The following is a 22,375-nucleotide window of genomic DNA, read 5'->3' on the forward strand; positions in this document are numbered from 1 at the left end:
AGTGCATTTCATTTTGGAGTATCAATTTACTAAGGACACGTCAGTTATCTTATAAATTAACAAATACTAGGTCAAAATTAAATTTGATCTCTGTTAACTTCTAAGTCAAAAGCAGAACAGTCCAAATGAGCACAATCTATTAATTTGTTAACAGATGTATAATAACTACATAATGTTTTGAACATCCAAACGGACACATGGACACTAGTTACAAATTTTATGCAAAGTTTCTCCTTCTAGCCAAAGATTCTGTTAGAGATTTTAATACTATAGGTTAAAAGGTAACCATAAAGATGCCTAATTTAATAAACGGGAAGAGTGAGAAAAAAGAATAAAAGTTCAAAGTATTCTGGAAATTTGAGGAAGGCACTTAGCCAATTCCTAAAGCTTTAGGGGTTGTTTCTTCTGATAATTATGATACATATGGTTGGGTTACAGTATATACCATACAACCAGAGTTTCTGATATTTTACATTTTTACTTTTAGTAATTTTATTCTAATTTTAAATTACTGTATTAGAAAAACTTTAAAATAGTAATTACTTCTAATTTCTTTCATAATTTTAAACTATATTTTAACTATACAATTTTTCCTTTAAAGATGTAACTATTTGGAATATAGTTAAACATTATTATTTATATACATTTTCCCTAGCCTCCTCCATCCCACAAGTTAATGTATTTAATTTGCGGAAAGAAATATTCATTTGCCTACCACCTTCGCTAAAATAACTTTATTAAATCAAAGAAACCTGATACTTTAATGAAGTTCTATTAATAGTCTTACATTTTGAAAAAGAACCATGCAAAAATATTGAAAAATATATTAGTTCTCAATACATACGAGGGATCCCTACTTGTTGCTTTCTTATTGCCGGGCCAATGTTCAGTTTCTTATCCTTGTAATTAAGTTTTTCAGCCTAAAATAAGAAAAAGTACATTACTTTATTATCACACCTTGAAAACAGCAAGGCATAGTAGAAAGTGCAAAGCCTTTGGATTAAAATAGATTTGGGTGTGAATCCTGGTTCCAATGTACTGACCCTAATTCCTCATTTGGCAATTTGAGTTGTTACACATGTGGTCCCAGCTGAGGTTAAACAGGGAGACATTTTGTTTTCTTTTTTCAGCTTTTATACTGTAAACAAATGTCCTTTTCATGTTCTATTTACTGTCATGTTTTTCACATTTTTGTGCCTTATGTTAGTATTTTTGCTACTTAAGATGGCTCTCAAGTGTAGTGTTGAAGTGCTGGCTAGTGTTCCCAAGTGCAAAAAGACTGTCATGTGTTTTAGCAGAGAAAGTACGTGTTAGCTGGGTTAATTCACACATGGGTTTAGTGCTGTTGATCATGAGTTCAATGTTAATGAATCAAAAATGTTACATGTAATCTTTAAACAGAAGCACACATAAAACAAAGTTATATATTGATTGGCTGATGAAAATATTGTAAACAGAAGTTCGTGAGAAACTAACCCTGTATTTTCTAGGTGCAGCACACTTCAATATTTGCTAATTCAGTGTTTATGATGATTTTATAGAATACAACCACTATAAATAATGAGAACTGACTGCATATGACTTAATAAAATGTAATTAAAATAAAATTTTTTCCTAAAAAATTAAATGCTACACTTGCCAAACTTAAGAGTTATTATATACTGAACTGCTGGGTTTAGATTTTTTTTCTATGAATGTTCTTTGTTTATAAGTTTTTCATAGGAGGGAAATAATCTCAGATAAGGCACCCCACTCCAGTACTCTTGCCTGGAAAATCCCATGGACGGAGGAGCCTGGTGGGCTACAGTCCATGGGGTCGCTGAGAGTCGGACACGACTGAGCGACTTCACTTTCACTTTTCACTCTTATGCATTGGAGAAGGAAATGGCAACCCACTCCAGTGTTCTTGCCTGGAGAATCCCAGGGACAGGGGAGCCTGGTGGGCTGCAGTCTATGGGGTTGCACACAGTCGGACACGACTGAAGCGACTTAGCAGCAGCAGCAGCAATCTCATTTTAGGAATCTACATTCATAGCATTTTTTAGGAATTCAAAGTGCTATTAACACATCAGAAAAGACACATCCCTAAATTCTCAGTTTAAGAAAATAAAGTGGAAAGTTATAATTTCACAGCCAAACTTATGCAATTATTTGGCATTTGTTTTTCTGTAGATAAATTTATCTTTAATTTTTAATTATTTTTTGGAGACCAATGTTAATCTCAAGATACAAAGAAAATAAACTTTTTTAGCAATCAGTTATTGTACTAGAACCCCACTATTAAATTAATACCTTAAAGCAGGGTTCCCCAACTTCTGGGATCCAATGCCTGATGATCTGGGGTGGAGCTGATGTAATAATAATAAAGTGCACAATAAATGTAACATACTTGAATTATCCTCAAACTATATGCCCCAGGTCTGTGGAACAACTGTTGCCACCAAACTAGTCTCTGGTGCCAAAAAGGTTGGGGACCACTGCCTTAAAGGATTAGTTTCAAAGAAAGAAGTTTCAAAAATTAAGTTAAATACACCAAAGTAAAGAGTTCCAAAAATGAAGTTAAATACACCAAAATATCTTACCTCTTGTAAAATTTTTTGTGCATCTTCTTGTGTTTCAAAAGTGACGAAGCCATACCTAAATAAATCCATTAATTATTATAGTAGAACATTACATTGATATTATACTAAGATTAAATATATATATTTTTAGAATGGGCCACAGTAGGAATGAACATTTTTCTATGGTGTACCAGTATGCAAAACTTAGAGGAGAATTGTTCACAGCTTAACATGGTTATCCTCTTAAAGGGAGAGGCCTAAAAAAAAAATAACAACCCAGGGATCTTAAAACAGTATCAGACCAGAGCTGTATGCAAGGCAGGAAAACATGAGAGATTTGTGTTCTGGTTTACAAATTAGGGTGCAATAAATTTCAGCCCAGAGCAGTAACCTCCTTTTAAAATGACATAAGTTTGCTTTCAATAGAAATCAAAGTATAAAAAGAATCTTTAAAAAATTAAAAATTGAACATGATAAAATATTTTATCTTGGTAAATGAGTACACATATTATTTACTATTGTTAGCATATATAAACTGAGAATGTAACTATTAGTATATTTCCCAAATAAAATAAGTTAAAAATATTATACAACCCAGGTTTTATATCTGCTTTTCATATATAATTGTTATCTTCAGAGTATAAATCATATGATCAAGATACAAATACACAGTATAAGTGAAGTGAAAGTTGCTCAGCTGTTTCCGACTCTTTGAGGCACCCACAGACTTTACAGTCCATGGAATTCTCTGGGCCAGAATATTGGAGTGGGTAGCCATTGCCTTCTCCAGGGGATCTTCCCAATCCAGGAATCGAACCCAGGTCTCCCGCAATGCAGGTGGATTCTTCACCAACTGAGTCACCAGGGAAGCCCAAGAATACTGAAGTGGGTGATCTATCCCTTCTCCAGGGTATCATCCCCACCCAGGAATCAAACCAGGGTCTCCTGCATTGCACATGGATTCTTTAACAGCTGAATTACACAATATATGCCTTGTCCAAAAAGACAAAATAGGTAGATAAAAAGGGATGAAAGAAATAAAAAGTACATCCCCCCCCCCCCCCAATTTAATCTCTATTTGGATAATTTTAGGAAACTCTCTTGAGTAATGCTCAACTTTATTTTCCTCAAATTGTGTATGTACGTTAAGTTCCTCAGTCGTGTCCGACTCTTTGTGACCCCATGGACTGTAGCCTGCCAGCTCTTTTGTCCATGGAATTCTCCAGTTAAGATTATTGGAGTGGGTAGCTGTTCCCTTCTCCAAGGGATTGTTTCAACTTAGGGATCGAACCCAGGTCTTCTGAATTGCAAGCAGATTCTTTACTGTCTAAACCACCAGGGAAGTGCCAATTCATAATTACTAATAAGTAATTATGTATCATGTAATTAATAAACATTTACTATTTTATTCAATTCATAATTACTGTATTGTATATGAATTTCCTTTTTCAACAAACGAATTTCTTTATTTGCTCAAGTATTAAACAAGGGCTAAAGAAGTATTTTTACACTTTTTAGTAGAACACATATACCACCCAGTGGAAAAGGCATAAAATACAGTCTACACTGCTATGTGTTATTTTCAATGATTTAAAAATGGATATTACAAATTCCATTAAGCCAAATATAAGTGGTACAATTTCACTTCATCATATTATTTTTTGTCGGGCTCAGAAGTCTGTTTATATGCAGGATTTGTTTATATTATATGTTTATATCTGTTAATCATCTCTGCAGGATCTCATCTTTTTAGAAGTGTCCACCTATCATATTTACATGTAGTTTCCCACTAATATTTTACCCATCTTATTGGTCCTTTCTTTTATGCCTATGAATATGTATATATTGCCTCTTTTTCAAGAAAATAATCATTCATTGATTTCTTTAACTTTGCAATCAAACTTCTCAAGTGAGTACACTATGTAAACTACCTTTTTCTTCTCTGATATTTGGCTTTTGTAAATACCAATTCACTAAAACAGCTCTAATGTCACCAGACATTACTAGCCAAATCCTAGTGCTTTATTCTTTAATTTTCATTCTCCTTGATTTGTCAATTAAAAATCATTCTCGCTAAGATTATATTTCTTAGATTAGTCCCCTGGTTAGGTCTCTGAGGCACAAGCTACAGACATTCTTTTGTGTCAGCCTTTTCCAAATTAAGTTCTCTCTAGTCTAAAGCAGGTATACAATTCCAAAAGTATCAGATTCCTTTAGTTTCTGGTTCCTTGGCTACAGGACATCAGCTACTCAACATTAAGTGCTTACTACCTAACAATCAATGGTCCCTCAGCCTTTGCAAGAATAACTTTACAACAAATTAAGGAATATTAAAGCATCCTCTTTCCTCTAAAATACCCACGCCCCACTCCCCAACACATGGAGATCAAAAGGAAGGAGAAAGCAGCCATGAAACTCTCTTTTTAAAAATGGAATCAGGACTTCCCTGGTGGTCCAATGGTAAAGAATCCTCCTGCCAATTCAGGGGACATGGGTTCCATCCCTGGTCTGGGAAGATTCCACATGTGGTCAAGCAATTAAGCCTATGCACCACAACTACTGAAGCCTGTGCACCCTAGAGCCCCTGCTTGCTGCAACTAGAGAAAGCCCAGGCACAAAAATGAAGAACCAGTGCAGCCAAAAAAACCCAAAACACAACCAACGCCCCACCTCCCCACCAAAAAACAACAAAACAGCCAAACTTCACTACAACTTCCTTCTTAAAAAAAAAAAAAGGAACCAAAGTAAGGCAGAATACAAAATGTAGCAATCCAATAAAAACACAATTGTTAATTCTGTGTACTACCTATAGTGATACTAACCCTTTGGAAACTCCAGCTCTGTCATTTACAATCTTCACTTCTTTTACAGATCCATACTGGGAAAAAAATTTTCTTAAATCATTTTCATTTGTCTAATGGTATAAAAATAAAACACAAAAAACCCCATTTTAATTGATAAAAGATGAAATAACTTCTGCTTGTTTTGGAGACAGAAAAGGCAACACAAATTAATAGTATGGATATAAGGATGCCTGTCATCATAAAAACTGCATGAAATCACTAGGTTATTAAAATTAATATTAATACTTTGCTTTATGCAGAGTTAATACTATGTTGTTAAATTATTACATAGCAATAAAATATTTTAAGCTGAGTTTTCTAAAACTACAAATAAAGCTTGTTCTCTAGTTAGCTATTTTTTGATAAAACTGTACTAGGCATGCCTATAACTATACTAAGGGCATATTATTATTGGTTCTTGTGATTCAGAGAGGCCTACAGTCATGGCAATGGAACTAGGTTATGCTGGCTTCCACCAGTCACTCTATTTTTATTTTAAAATTTATTTTTAAGGATAATTGCTTTAAAGAATTTTGCTGTTTTATGTCATACAATCACTCTATGTTAATGAGCATAGTCATCAGGAAAGTTAAGGTCTTAGAAAGGAAATATATTTACAAAAGTACCTGAACTCAATTTGTGGTAACAACAGAGAGGCTACAAAACTTTAAGTTTTTAGACATTTTATCTGTAGTCAAAATACATACGGACATTATGATGATAAACAAAAAATATTGAGTCATAACTAGACTATCATGTATAAGATGTCTACAAAGATGGTCTGGCATATCTGGCAATTAAAATAATCTCATAACAGACCCACATCACCTTTCCCTACAGCATTCACTCTAAATTCATTGCAATTTCATTTTCTGGTTCAACTGTGTTTGCCCACAAGAAAAACTTTAAATATTCATAGAAAAAATTTTTCTTTACATATATATCTAGGAAAAGACACGCCTAATGGTAGAGCAATACCTCTTGAGTTCCACAGGTACCTCACTGCTTTAGAAAAAAAATAAATTTTTAGTTGGTAACCTAAAGCTTGCTAAATTGGATGATGGCAAATACTGAGTTAATCTAGGTACAACAGTCTCATTTCAATAAACACAAAATGGAATCAACATCAAAGATTTCTATTAGAGACTTGAAAACAAATTAATTAAACCATTCTCTGATAGAAGAATCACTAGCTCAATTTTACATCTCTATCTCTGTTAAAAACGAGACAGAAAGTCAAGATTATCAAATATTAAAAGGGATGGGCTCTAGGGGTCTAAAAAGAAGAATTTTATGAAGTTTGAGACTGCTTGCTACTGTGTTAAACTACTTCCTTGATGGAAATTATCTATGGTTTTGGGTAAGGTGTAACTCTAAGAGGGAGAACCTTACCAATTAACTTAAAGCTAAGATTGTATTGTAATGGCCCCCAAAGTTTATATTGTAGCTGACAGGCTTCAATAAAAACCGACACTAAACTAATGAGAACCCACTGTATAGCACAGGGAACTCTACTCAATGCTGTGGTGACCTAAATGGGAAAGAAATCTAAAAAACAGGGGATATATGTATATCTATAGCTGGATCACTGTGCTGTACAGTGGAAACTAAAACAACATTGTTAAGCAACTATACGTCAAAAAAGATAAAAAAAAAAACCCTACACTTAACCTAGCCATACAAACTATTATATTGATGGTTTATTTAAAAATATGCTAAGCTAATATAATATAAATTCTGAATAAGAATATTTAACTTGAATATTTATGGTCAGTTATTAATATTTTCCATGGAAACAGGAAATCTTTTTAAAAGTAAGCATTTCATAAGAAATTATTTCCCTTAATTTATTATTAGTGAACCAATCACACACTTGCTTAAGACTCATAATTCTGATAAACACACTGTGACATTCATCTTGAGCAGCAAAGAAGCAATTCCATCCAAATTGTGAGACCCTGATTGTTGGAAAACAGTGAGTGATAACTACTATACCCTAATTGCACAAGCATTTTTTTTTAAGACAACTCTCCCTGAAATTTCCAATATGTAATAAGGAAGCCTGGAAATCCTTCTATATATTCCCTTGGAATAAAGAATGTTCCACTTAAATTATCGATGCCTGCCTTTCCCGTAGGTGTTTACAACTGCCTCCCACATGGGGGTGCTGCAAAACATCTCACAAAACTATGCCTCTCTGAAAGAGTGAAATGGCTGATTATTTAAACATATTACTGTTAAGATGCTTTATTCTGACTAGGACACATGCCTTTTTTGGTAATCAAATTGTAAATTCGGTTACAGAAGCAATTTGCAAAATAGAAGTCTAAGAAGTTACTCAGGAACTGAAAATAAAGTTGGGATAAAGAAACAGGACTTCATAAAACTGTTGTGTTTATTTTCTTTTTCCTTAATTGAGTCATCTTTTGAAAATTTTAATCACTCATTGTTTGGGCTATTGGATTATTATGTAAAAAAAAGTATAATTAGTGTGATATGGTGAAATAATGTGGAGCTATCAGTCAGAAAACTAGGATTCTAGTTTTCACTTTGTCTCTAAGTAGTTAGGTGACTATAGATACGTCAATGAGCCTCAATTTCCTTGTATGTGAAATTAGACAATTATACATACTCTACTATAATAAGACAATTTGAACCCTACTAATCATTACAAAAATATTAAATACATTATTATTTTTATAGTTGCACAAATAAACCATTTCTGAGAAATATAATAAAATACTTCTAACAAAAAAAATTCACTATATTGCATGCATTATTAGGTACCTTAAAGTCAATTCCTCCTACAAAGATGCGATTAGGGATCACTGTTCCATATCTTGGGGCACTCGTTGGGTTATTCAAAGGCACAGGTGACACAGGATTAGGGGATGGAGATAATGAATCTGTTTGCGTCTGATTTGATGTTTGCTGTAAAATAAAATTCTTTTAAACTCAGTACTGGGTATAAGTTTTAATGCAAGATAAAAGCATTTATCCTTCAAAAAGGTAAGTATACTGACAAAATGTAGTATTTTAGACTTTAATTTTATGCTATTATGAAGATTATAGAGCTAATAACTTTTGAAGGCAAGAAAAATATAATAAATACAGAATCTACTCCTCTACAGAGATCTTAAATCTTAAATGTATCATTTAAACATACATATATTAATTACTATTAAATGTACAATTTAAATATTTTAAGTATTAAGAAGGAATATTAAACTCAAAAAGAAGTTTAGGAAAGAGAAAAGTAGGACAGTTAGGACAGTTAGGAGCTGGCCTGGTACAACAACTAGGCCCTGGTGTTGTAAGAGGTGTCCGGGATCTCACAGGTAGGCTGTGGTGTTCTCTTGTTAACACCAACATTGAGCAAGGCTACTATTATTGTGATGAAAGAAAGTGAAAATCGCTCAGTTGTGTCTGACTCTCTGTGACCCTATGGACTATACAGTCCATGGAATTCTCCAGGCCAGAATACTGGAGTGAGTAGCCTTTCCCTTTTCCAGGGGATCTTTCCAATCCAGGGATCGAACCCAGGTCTCCCACATTGCAGGCGGATTCTTTACCAGCTGAGCCACAAGGGAAGCCCAAGAATACTGGAGTGAGTAGCCTATCCCTTCTCCAGGGGATCTTTCCAACCCAGGAACGGAACCAGGGTCTCCTGCATTGCAGGTGGATTCTTTACCAACTGAGCTATCAGGGTAGTGTTACTGTGATGGGTGAAGATAAAAACAAGACCACTCCATATCATACCTACACACTGACAGAAACAAAAGCACTGCCCAAACCATAAGAATGACCAAACATCCTTTTATCCTGCCTGACAAGACTGACTACTCCTTCTTTATCAATCACAAAACTTTAGCTTCAATCTCTTTCTTGTCTTCTAGTTAAGAATTAATGTAGCACTGGTGGTAAAGAACCTGCCTGCCAATGCAGGAGACCTAAGAGACGCTGGTTTGATCCCTGGGTGGGAAAGATCCCCTGGAGAAGGAAATGGCAAACCACTCCAGTATTCTTGCCAGGAGAAACCCATGGACAGAGAAGCCTGGCAGGCTACAGTCCATAGGGTTGCAAAGAGTCGGACATGACTAAAGCGACTTAGCACAATCATAGAATTATTCCCACTTTCTGACAACATGCATTTCAGAGTAAAACCTTCTTTAAACCCACTCTAAAAAGTGCTAATACAAGCCTAAATCCTATAATAAGTTCTAACATCCTCTAGTTCAGAAGGCCCCATGTTCTTCCTTGCTGTAATTCAGAAGAGCCAACTTTATTAAACTATAGGTATATTTGTGGTGGTCTTTGGCTAAAGGGCATTGACAAGTAAATACATTCTGACATTTAAGTTCACTGCTTTTCAACTCTAAAGTCAAATTTTTAAATGCACTTGGCAATTTGAAAAGTAGTCTGATTTTGAAAAAAAAAATTTTTATACCCATAACTCATAGGTATAAATTTTTATACTAAAGTTTTTAATAATATTAATTTTTACTTTATGCTAAAGAACTGAGCTCATATTCATATATTCAGTGTCAGTGTATAATTCTAAGTCAGTGGATCTAATTCAGATTTTAATAAATACATATTAACAAGTAATGGAGAAGAAAATGGCAACCCATGCCAGTATTCTTGCCTGGAAAATACCATGGACAGGGGAGCTTGGTGGTTCATAGTCCATGAGGTTGCAAACCGTTGGACATGACTTAACGACTATAAAAACAATAACAACTAACATATAAGCCTTTGCACAACAGCAAAACAGTAGATAGACTCTTAAGGTACACTGGGAAAAAAACAAGACTTGGGAATAGAATTTTAAAGAGAAACAAATATAAGAACTTGCTATTTTCCTTGTAAGAACACTAAAGAGACTTCTGAGACACTAAAAGAGTTCTTCAAAAAGCTTCAAGTTCACGACTTAAATTCTCTGAAAAACAAACTCATGAAAATTAATTTCCCACTTAGATAACGGAGTTGTTCTTTTTCACACTGCTCTCCTTTCACTTCACTGGCCAATAAACCGTAATCCCTAAAAATTAATCTCTGCAAGATGTACAGAGAAATATCTAGGCCAGTGGTGACTACCAGGCCATAGGCTGGAACTTTTGGGGTCTATTGTCCATCTAGTCTTAAGAGGGAAAAACGCTCCCTAGTAAGGGAGTTTATAAAAATATCTCTTAAACCACAAACTCATCATATTTAATAATTGCTATGTTGTAGCTGCCAGTTAAAACTGGGAACCCAATCTTAACAACATCCTCTCAGGGCATTTGAAAGTTAATTTATAACTTCAGTCACCTGTAAGACATAGTGCCAGACTGGATGATTCTGGGATGTTTCGTTTTACTTTTCGACTGTGGATTTGTATTGCTAGAGATAACTGAACAGCTCTGGCAGATACAATCTACTCTACCTGCCTATTTGTTTAGAGAATGCAGAAATTACTTACCTGCAAAATTAAAAAAAAAATTCATGAAATTCTCTTCTTTAAAGCAAAATGAATTCAATGGATGAACTCTTTTGCTTTCAAATTTAGTTAAATAAAACTCCACTGGTTTTTATTTTTATGAGAGAAAAATGACATGAATGGAAGAGAACAAAGTGCTTTACTTCCAATCTTAAGAAATCCTCAACACGGAGGAAGGAAAAACACGAACTTTGTACATTCTATTCACATCATTCTTCTATTTTTAAGGTTCCTATTCTATTGTGGGTTCCAACTGTTTTTTCTCCTTACCACTAATCACTTTCCAACACACTATGTAATTTATATTACGTTTGTCATCTCTTTCCACTATATTGTAATGTTCAAGAAAAGGGCTTTGCTTGTTTTGTTCACCGCAGTATCTAAGACCATATATAGCAGGTGTTCAATAAACGTTTGTTGAATAAAGAATAAATAATTTCTTCCTGCTCATGATACACCAACCTTTAGGTTGTGGGCTGAAGAATACAACATGAATAAAACCCTAGAAAATATTTTAATCTTGGCAGTAACAAGGCTCAAGTAGAGGCAATCTTTAAGTTCCTTAGAGACAGCGATTTATTGAGTTAATTCAGAATGCCTCAAATTCCGCCAGCAAAATTTTGCAAATGTATGAAAAGCACCTAGCTAGGTGCTGTTTTGGGGCAAGCAGTAAGTAAGGGTCCTTAGCTTAGTAAAACTTCTAGTACTAAAAAGTTTATTTAAAATTTCCTCCAAAGCAATGTGCCCCCACTGCCTCCTCCCCTGGAGAATTAACCTCGAAATTTATCATCTACTCTGCCAATGAAGAGAAGAGGAAAGAGACGGGCTAACCGTCGCAGTGAAGGACTCGGCGCTCCTTCCCCTCCGAGGCCAGCAAGCCGAGGTGCTGGAGGAAATGGCCGCAGCAACAACTTCCTCAGGGTCTCTCAAGTCATCGTGAACTGGAGCACCGATTCGAGGATCCACCCCCTCCCCACCAAAGTGCGGGAGGGAAAAGAAGGCTAGCCAGCGAGAAATTTTGTCCCGCAAACCCGCCAGAAGCAGTGGCGGGAATCCTCAACGGCACAGACCCAGACGCTGGCCTCGTGCGTAGCAGGGCCCCGCGGGCATCTCGTGGCACTCGCTGATTGGCTGCCGGCGGGCACGGGGTGAGGCGCGACGGCACGTTGCCGCAGCCCCTCGGGCCTACTCGGTCTCCCACCCCTCCCCCACCCGGCCCAGACTGGCTTGGGCGCGAGTGTCAAAGTCCGACCTGTGCCCAGGTGCCCCATATAACCCACACTCGCCCTCCCCCAACCCCCACCCCCAGCCAGGTCTCTCAGGACTTCTGGTTTCCACTGACCGGTCGGGAAGAGGAGGGGATGGCCACCTGGTCAACTCCTCATATGGGCGGCTAGGTTGAGTCTGGCTGGAGTGAGCGTCAAAGACGCAGCCGAACCTACTTTCGGCGGGAAAGCTGGTTCTCTAGCCCGAACCCAGCCTGGTGCACAGGACCCGGTCACCCACGCTTCCCGGAACCTCCCAGCCAGTCTACACCAGTCCAGGTCGGGCGTCGCACCTGCCCGACCCCACTACACAACCCGACGGGGCCTATCTTCATGGCGGTCGATGAGGCGCCCTGTCCACGCTTCTTGCTGACCATATAGCGAGCTCTAGACTCGTCCTTCCAGCCCCTCACAGAGGGCGCCCACGTTGCTCCTTCTCCCCGCTATCCCGGGGCCCAGGACTCTGGGCCCTGACCGCCGTACTCACCGCCCCGGACTCGGTCTCCATCTTCCTCTCTGCTCTTCAAAAGCTAGGGGGAAAGGCACAGAAACCTACAGTTCGTAAGCACCTTCACACCCAGGAAGCAACACCACGCTTCCCGACGGAGACTTTCTCCCCCTGGCGGCTACGGCGGCGGTGGCAGCTGCAAGGGCGCAGACTCGAACCCAGGGCCTGAACCTACCACCCGCGGGGATAGGGAGGGGCAGACGACGTAGCCTCGGGAGGCGGGTGGCGGTGCGGGCGGGCGCCGCAAGCCCGGGAGGGGCGCGGGCGGGCAGGTTTCGGTCGTGGCCCGTGGTCGCCGAGCTGGGCCGTCTCAGGGGTAGAGCGTGCAGCAGGTCGGGGCGGGCGTGAGGTGAGCGGATCGAGTGCTCTATTCTCAAGCCACTCTCGTCTGCTTTCGGACGGCTGGGGAAGAGACAGCGAACGGCTATGCAGAACTCCATGCACCACACGCCTTTCCCTCTCCTCCCCTTTGGGGAAAGTTGGCTTCTAGGACTGGTGGGTTTTCGAGAGGTGGCGGTGCGTTTAGAGGCTTTACTAAGGTGCAAGAAGCCGGTTGACGGGCGACTTCGTAAGGCTGGTGCGGGGAGAGGAGGCCAGTTTGCAGAGTTAAAGCCTGACCCCCGGGGCCTGACGCGCCAAACTCGGGGGCTCCGGAGAAGCCGCAGACGCCTCGGCGCACCTGTTGTCGCCGTCACTCATCCCCGCCGAGCGGGCGGGGCGGCGCGGGCCGCTTGGCCGGGAACCGCCGCGCCGCCCCGTCCGAGCTCCGGCGTCAACCTTAGACCCGCGCCCGCTGAGCACAGCCCGGCCGTCGCACAGCCGGCCAGCGATGGATCTACCTGCGCGCTTCCAGGGGTGAGGACTGTGCCACTTGGCTGGAGCGGCTCTATTTCCTTTGAAAGAAGTCTGCTTTGTAAAAAGTCTTTCTGAAAAGTAGCTGCGATTTATGCATCAATACATATGTCATCAACTTCACATACTTTACTTATGTATATAAATATATATAACCAATTTTAAACAATCACAACTCGGTAAACTTTTGTAATGATCATGGTGATTATGGCACTATGATTATGGTTAAGCAATTTGGTCAGGATCTAAAGCGATAGATTTCAGTCTCTGATCGCAGGTCATGATTTAATCACATTGCCATATTTTAAAGAATGAGCAAAAACTGTTAAAAATTACATCAGTAATGACTTTTGTACTATTATAAAAGTTTGACTTTAGTTTACTTTCAAGATAAAGTGTTAAAATTATTATGTATTTAAGTTTTAATCTTTGGTGCAGCAGGAGAGCATTCTTGCCTGGAGAATCCTCATGGACAGAGGAGCTTGGTGGGCTATAGTCCATGGGGTCTCAAAGAGTGGAACACTAGTGAAGCGACTTAGCATGCACTTTGATGCCAGGCCCAGTGCTTTACAATCAGTATCATTTAATCATTTCATTCTCCAGCAGCCCTTCAGTTGGATTCACCTGTTATTTTCTTGTGTGTGTGTGTGTGTGTGTGTGTGTAAAGTCACTCAGTCCTGTCTGACTCTTTGTGACCCTATGGACTGTAGCTTGCTAGGCTCCTCAGTCCATGAGATTCTCCAGGCAAGAATACTGGAGTAGATTGCTATGCCCTCCTCTATCTTCATATTACTGGTGAGCAAATGGAGATTTGGAGGTTAAGCAATTTGGTCAATATCTGAAGTGATGGATTTAACTAGGGGTGTCTCTGATAGCAGGTCATAATTTAACCATATTGACATACTTTAAAGAATTAGCAAAAACTGTTAAAAATTACATCAGTAATGGCTTTTGTCGGAGAAGGCAATGGCACCCCACTCCAGTACTCTTGCCTGGAAAATCCCATGGACAGAGGAGCCTGGTAGGCTGCAGTCCATGGGGTCGCTAAGAGTCAGACACGACTGAGTGACTTCCCTTTCACTTTTCACTTTCATGCATTGGAGATGGAAATGGCAACCCACTCCCGTGTTCTTGCCTGGAGAATCCCAGGGACGGGGCAGCCTGGTGGGCTGCCGTCTATGGGGTTGCACAGAGTCAGACATGACTGAAGCGACTTAGCAGCAGCAATGGCTTTTGTATTGTATATGTATGAAAGTTTGACTTTTGTTTTATTTACTACAAGATAAAGTGTTAAATTATTATGGATTTAAGTTTTAATCTGTTCAGATGTTTAGCTTTTCATATTATTTACCACAAATAAGGCTTCACTGGTGGCTCAGAGGATAAAGCGTCTGCCTGCAATGCAGGAGACCCGGGTTTGATCCCTAGGTTGGGAAGATCCCCTGGAGAAGGAAATTGCAACACACTCCAGTGTTCTTGCCTGGAGAATACCATGGACAGAGGATCCTGGTGGGCTACAGTCCATGGGGTCGCAAAGAGTCGGACACGACTGAGCGACTTCACACACACCACAAATAAAATGGGAAACAATTTTTTTTCATTGACTACAGTTCAGCTACAGCATCCTAAAAGTCATTATATGTTTGTGCATACAATTTAAGCTCATTTTTGCAGGTTTTAGTTTCTGTAGAAACAGAGATTATAAACCTATTAAAAAGTAAAACTCATTCCAGAGCAGAATAATTTTGCTGTTCAATACTGTTAGAACTGATCTTTGGGCATTTTTTCATGGTAGTAATGATGAGTTTAAGTAGATATTACTGCCATCTCTTTTGCCCAAGTCTCTTTTGACTAACAACACATTTTTGAAGACTGTATTCACTGTAATAGGTGTTCAGTCTGTGACATACATTAGGGAACACTGTATTTCAATACCCATGTCAGGTTCTAGGAGAACATACTGAATTTGCAGTATAGTAATTCTTTGTTCTGCTTCTAAGTTGTTTAGTCCTTAGAGCAAAAAGAATATTTTAAAACTTGAATAAAACATACACAATTATACAGGTCAACTTAGTACATATTTATAGAGTTCCTGTATGTTCAAGAACATAAATGACTTAGAAGAACAACAAGATCAAACCTCTGTCCTTGACATACTTTCAATCTAGAAAGAGAGAAAAGACTATTACTATAATTGCAAAAAATTATATCTAATACACTTATAATAAATAGGATAAATACAGAATAGGATAAGTGGTATATGAATTATGATCCAAGGCCTGTGGAAACACAGAGCACAGTGTCCAGAGCTGGGAAGGGGCACCAACAAAGCTGAAATGATGGTCTGAATGGGAAGGTGAAGAAAGCCCCTGTCATGTGTGCAGCACCAAGCAAGGCACGTTATTTTTAAATCTTCTCAGTTACCATGCTTTATCTGGCAGTCTGAGCCTTAGAGACACTCTACATTGCCAGAAAGTGGTGGATGTGGTTTTCAATTTGACTTCATTGCCCATGCACAGTGCACTTTGCCATATTTATACCATAGTGTCAGGGACTTGGGCTTCCCAGGTAGCTCAGTGGTAAAGAATCTGCCTGCCAAGCAGGAGACTCAGGTTCAGTCCCTGGGTCAGAAGATCCCCCAGAGCAGGAAATGGCAACCCACTTTAGTGTTCATGCCTGGAAAATCCTGTGGACAGAGGAACCTGGTGGGCTATAGTCCATGGGTCACAAAAGAGTCAGATATGACTTAAGTGACTAAACAATAATATTGGAGGATAATTGTTTTATACTGTTGTGTTGGTTTCTGCCATACATCAACATGAATCAGCCATAGGTATACATGTGTCTCCTCCTTCTTGAACCTCCCTCCCATCTCCACCCCATCCCACCCCTCTAGATTTTCACAGAGCACTCGGTTGAGCTCCCTGTGTCACATAGCAAATTCCCACTGGCTATCTGTTTAACATATGGTGATTTATTTATCTATTTATTTTAATTTAAAATTTATTTATTTTAATTAGAGGCTAATTACTTTACAATATTGTATTGGTTTTGCCATACATCAACATGAATCTGCCACGGGTGTACACGTGTTCCCAATCCTGAACCCCCCTCCCACCTCCCACCCCATACCATCCCTCTGGGTCGTCCCAGTGCACCAGCCCCAAGCATCCTGTATCCTGCATTGAACCTGGACTGGTGATTCATTTCTTATATGATATTATGCATGTTTCAATGCCATTCTCCCCAATCATCCCCCCCCCTTCTCCTACAGAGTCCAAAAGACTGTTCTATACATCTGTGTTCTATACATCTGCTGTCTCTCATACAGGGTTATTGTTACCATCTTTCTAAATTCCATATATATGTGTCAGTATACTGTATTGGTGTTTTTCTTTCTGGCTTACTTCACTGTATAATACGCTCCAGTTTCATCGACCTCATTAGAACTGATTCAAATGTATTCTTTTTAATGGCTGAGTAATACCCCATTGTGTATATGTACCACAGCTTTCTTATCCATTCATCTGCTGATGGACATCTAGGTTGCTTCCATGTCCTGGCTATTATAAACAGTGCTGTGATGAACATTGGGGTACACGTGTCTCTTTCAATTCTGGTTTCCTCGGTGTGTATGCTCAGCAGTGGGATTGCTGGGTCGTATGGCAGTTCTATTTCCAGTTTTTTAAGGAATCTCCACACTGTTCTCCATAGTGGCTGTACTAGTTTGCATTCCCACCAACAGTGTAAGAGGGTTCCCTTTTCTCCATATCCTCTCCAGCATTTATTGCTTGTAGACTTTTGGATAGCAGCCATTCTGACTGGCGTGAAATGGTACCTCATTGTGGTTTTGATTTGCATTTCTCTGATAATGAGTGATGTTGAGCATCTTTTCATGTGTTTGTTAGCCATCTGTATGTCTTCTTTGGAGAAATATCTATTTAGTTCTTTGGCCCATTTTTTGATTGGGTCATTTATTTTTCTGGAATTGAGCTGCAGGAGTTGCTTGTATATTTTTGAGATTAGTTGTTTGTCAGTTGCTTCATTTGCTATTATTTTCTCCCATTCTGAAGGCTGTCTTTTCATCGTGCTTATAGTTTCCTTTGTTGTGCAGAAGCTTTTAAGTTTAATTAGATCCCATTTATTTTTGCTTTTATTTCCAATATTCTAGGAGGTGGGTCATAGAGGATCCTGCTGTGATTTATGTTGGAGAGTGTTTTGCCTATGTTCTCCTCTAAGAGTTTTATAGTTTCTGGTCTTATGTTTAGGTCTTTAATCCATTTTGAGTTTATTTTGGTGTATAGTGTTAGAAAGTGTTCTAGTTTCATTCTTTTACAAGTGGTTGACCAGTTTTCCCAGCACCACTTAACATATGGTGATTTAAATGTTTCAATGCTATTTTCTTGGTTCGTCCCACCCTTTCCTTCTCCCACTGTGTCGGCAAGGCTGTTTTCTATGTCTGCGTCTCCACTGCTGCTCTGCAAATAGGTTAAGCAGTACCATCTTTCTAGATTCCATATATATGAGTTAATTACAATATTTATCTTTCTCTTTCTGACTTACTTCACTCTGTATAATAGGCTCTAGGGTCATCTACCTCATTAGAACTGAGTGAAATGTGTTCCTTTTTATGGCTGAGTAATATTCCTTTATGTGTATATACCACTATTTCTTTATCCATTCATCTTTCTATGGACATCTAGATTACTACCATGTGCTAGCTATTGTAAATAGTGCTGTAATGAATATTGGGATACATGTCTCTTTTTCAATTATGATTTTCTCAGGGTATATGCCCAGTAGTGGGATTGTTGGTCATTTTAGTCCTAGTTTTTAAATAAATCTCCATACTATTCTCCATAGTGGGCTGTATCCAATTTACCTTCCCACCAACAGTGCAAGAGGGTTCCTTTTCCTCCACACCCTCTCCAATATTTGTTGTTGTTTTGTTGTTTAGTTGCTCAGTCGTGTCTGACTCTTTGTAATCCCATGGACTACAGCACGCCAGCCTTCCTGTCCTTCACCATCCCCCAGAGCTTGCTGAAACTCATGTCCATTGAGTTGGTGATGCCATCCAACCATCTCATCCTCTGTCGTCCCCTTCTTCTCCTGTCTTCAGTCTTTCCCAGCATGAGGGTCTTCTCCAGTGAGTCGGTTCTTTGCATCAGGTGGCCAAAGTATTGGAGCTTCAGCTTCAGCATCAGTCTTTCCAGTGAATATTCAGAGTTGATTTTCTTTAGGATTGACTAGTTTTGTCTCCTTTCAGTCCAAGGGACTCTCAAGAATCTTCTCAAATGCCACAGTCCTCCAATATTTAATTGGAAGATAATTGCTTTACAATATTGTCCCTTTATTTTACCCCCAACCTGCTCTCACTTCCTGACCAGTAACTTTGCTGGTTTTTATCCTCTTTCCATTTTTATGTTATTCTTGGATTTGAACTGTAGGGGAGGAGAAAGTTTTCCTTGACCTTCTTTAGGGTCTTTGGTTGGGTCTGAAAATTAAACTGACAAAGACAAGTTAACAGAAGAAAAACATACACATTTTGTTGAATTTTCACATGTACATAGGAACCTTCAGAAGAGAATGAAGACTAGGAAGTAATGAGAACAGGAAACTTGCATACCTTTTAGACAAACAATAAATTTGTGAGGAATTTACAAGACAAAAGGGTTTGGGCTAGGGAGAGTAAATGGTGAAGAAGAAACTAGGAAGATTAGTTTAACAAAATTTGTTTGCAGATTCTTCTGGGCTGATAGGGGATTTATTTTCTTTCTTTAGGCTTTTTCTACATTTACTGGTTCTTAATTGCTTCCAAATAAAAATTGTATGTCAAAGAGACATATTTTGGGGTGATGTGTTCTGGTTTCCTTCAAATGCATGCAATATTTTCACAACTACAATAATGACACCTCTTAATGCATTTTTCTTACATCGTAAGCATCTTGGCAATATGTCATGTCATATCCCTAGTGTCCTTCTCTCCTTGACATTTCAAACATCTCTGTATTACATTGTTGAATTGTCACTGTTCTACTCTCCTTCACCAACTACATTGGTTTGAGTAACAGGCAGCTGTTGCCTTGGTGCATACCTAAGGCAGACCACCACATACTATTGTGTAGATTCTTCAGTGCATAAGAATTCTGGCCAGAAATGTGAAGAGGCTTGATATACAGCCCTTGTTACTCCTTTCACATCATCAGTTAGCCATAGTGCCCCATCCATTCAATGGGAGAGCTTTTTCCTAATTCATAAAAAAGGTGCTGAGTGGGCCAGTTGCAGCCATGCCTAAACAGAGCTCCTGTATTATAAGATAGTATCAGGAAATGCTGGTTTACGTTCATCATGTTTTACTATCACATTCTCAGACATAAGTAACTGCTTGACATTTGGTAAAATTTTCAGCTAGGTAAGTGATTCAAGTTGAGTTCCTCAGGAAACAGATTCTGAGATTTGCATGCAGATTTTTGGGGACCTGTGCTTGGGAACAGCACCTGAGAAGAGTGAAGGAAACAGAACTGGGCAAAGAAGTTGAATTGTGATGTTGAAACAGAGTCCTCAGCAATCCTAGGATGACTTTCTAAGTTGTCCCCAATGACCAGAATTCCCTCTTAACCCTGTACTCTATTGTCTATAGTCGCTGGATGCAGGCTGCTCCCAGAGTGGACCTGACTGGACATGATGGTTCTCTTCAGCTGAGAGCAGTTTCTGGACAGGGGCATAGTTGAGAACAACCCACACGCACAACACCTGGTGGAACAAAGGGCTCAGTACTGAAGTGGATTTGGCACACCACAGCATATGCTAAAGTGGCTTCATAACCACTGAGTGACTTTTTCTCCACAATGGGATTAATCAGGTTACCACTATTTGCTTTTGGTTGCAGGAACACCTGATAGAAACAGAATGCTGCTGCTGCTGCTAAGTCGCTTCAGTCGTGTCTGACTCTGTGCGACCCCATAGACGGCAGCCCACCAGGCTCCTCTGTCCCTGGGATTCTCCAGGCAAGAACACTGGAGTGGGTTGCCATTTCCTTCTCCATTGGATGAAAGTGAAAAGTGAAAGTGAAGTTGCTCAGTCATGTCCGACTCTTCGCGACCCCATGGACTGTAGCCTACCAGGCTCCTCCGTCCATGGGATTTACCAGGCAAGAGTACTGGAGTGGGTTGCCATTTCCTTTTCCAGATAGAAACAGAATAATCCCAGGAAAAATTCAAGCTTTTTTCTTAGCGCACCTCAGAGATTGCAGTGAATACCAGGAACATAGATCCAGTAAACGAAAATTGTCTGAAAATACAGGTTGCAAGTTGTATTTAATGACTGTAGGTTTGAAAATATAAGTTTGTCCTCTGTTGGTTCCATGTTCAAGAAAATATCTGTATTGGTTATGATGGGGCAACATAATTAAAAAGCAAAACCTTCTTGCAACCCAGAAAACGTTTCCTCAAAGGTGAAATTTACTGAATAAGCATGAAACTTGTGGTACCACATTGGTACCAATGTGTACCAATGGACAGACAATCCACTCATGAGAGACTGCAAAGACAGAAAGTAATCTTACCCCCTTATATAGTCAACAGGTACAACCTGTTACATCACACACAGTTCATCACAGCTTTACCCAATAATTGGAGTGACTATCTTATTGGCTTTATCCAGAAGAAAAGGAAACTGCTTATATCTTTGTAACAGGAGGTACTTTTGCAAACTACAGCAAAGCAACCATCAAACTTGGGCTCTTACCTTACTGAAACTGGGAGATAGTGGAGCTGTAACCCTTGAAATTTGAATTTCCAATTCACAGCTCAGAAATGTACTTGAGGAAACATTTCTGAGTTGTGAGACTGGCAAGAGACTTATTTAGCTATGAAACAGATTTACATATGTTTGGAAAGCATGGAGAAAGAAATTCTGAAAGAAAAAAGGAAAAAGGGAGAAGTCTCTTCCCTAATTTTCAATAAGGAGAGTTAAGCCTCATTTTTATTTTGTATTTGCTATCTCACTATATATGTGGATGTGTTTAAGGCCGGGTCTCCTTAAAATGCTGAAAAATTTTTAGAGACAACAAGAATTCAAAGCCATCTGCATATCAAAATGTCAAAAAGTTTTTTGGGCTGACTTCTTGTCAGATATATGGTCATTGTTTTTAACCTCTTACTATGAGCAATGATGTCCTTGTATTGAACAGGAGAAGGGTGTTCACCAGAATTATCTTTAAGATGCGTTCCAGGAATGTTTTAAGCCACCCATCCATTTTGGGTTAGTTGAACTTAAAACTAAACAATATTATTTTAAAATTTATTTAACTGGATTTATGTACCAGGCAATGAGTTGGCACCGTCAACGTCTCCAAGTTCTGGAACTCCCAGTCATCAGACGTCTTTCACCCACATAAGGATCAAATGATGGTGCCAGTGCAATCTGCACATTAATGTTGGCAAGGCTTGATTTACTTTGTATTTAATTTAGATAAGTATAAGTCCTAGTATTTTCTTCCTACATCCTCAGAGGACCATTGCTCTAATTCAGTAGTTTAAGAAAAATGTATTGAATGCTTGTTTTGTATCATCATAGGGTTAAGTTTGAAACATACAAAAATGAATAAGATGAATTTTGCAGTCTAAAGTAGAAGGCAGACACACTTAAAGACATGTATCAATGCAGGATAGTAGGTGCCAAACATATTAATGGAGGATAAAGTGTAAGTTGTAGGTTTTGGAAAGGCTTCTTGGAAAGGATAAAGTCTGAACTGAATTTTTCAGAAAGAATAATGGTTAGTTTAGTGAAGAGAGATGGAAAAGACTTTTCATGTAACCAAAATGTGACAGTATGAAACACCATGTGGTATCTGGTGGATTTCAAGT

The 22,375-nt window shown here is 38.9% G+C and overlaps 1 protein-coding gene across 2 annotated transcripts in view; it reads right to left on the reverse strand.

The window, feature by feature from the left end:
* Positions 1–12,767, reverse strand: part of BOLL (boule homolog, RNA binding protein) — a gene marked incomplete at its 5' end in the record, with an annotated part of 68,862 nt that extends 56,095 nt beyond the window's left edge. The window contains 5 exon segments of one of the 2 annotated variants that reach the window (NM_001168704.1): positions 845–920; positions 2,583–2,637; positions 5,384–5,439; positions 8,192–8,335; positions 12,636–12,767. In NM_001168704.1, the coding sequence (NP_001162175.1) occupies positions 845–920; positions 2,583–2,637; positions 5,384–5,439; positions 8,192–8,335; positions 12,636–12,656 (352 nt within the window). 2 annotated transcript variants of the gene reach the window in all.
* Positions 12,768–22,375: the final 9,608 nt, after the last annotated feature.

The sequence above is a fragment of the Bos taurus genome, chromosome 2, assembly GCF_002263795.3.
Source record: "Bos taurus isolate L1 Dominette 01449 registration number 42190680 breed Hereford chromosome 2, ARS-UCD2.0, whole genome shotgun sequence".
Classification (NCBI taxonomy): Eukaryota; Metazoa; Chordata; class Mammalia; order Artiodactyla; family Bovidae; genus Bos; species Bos taurus.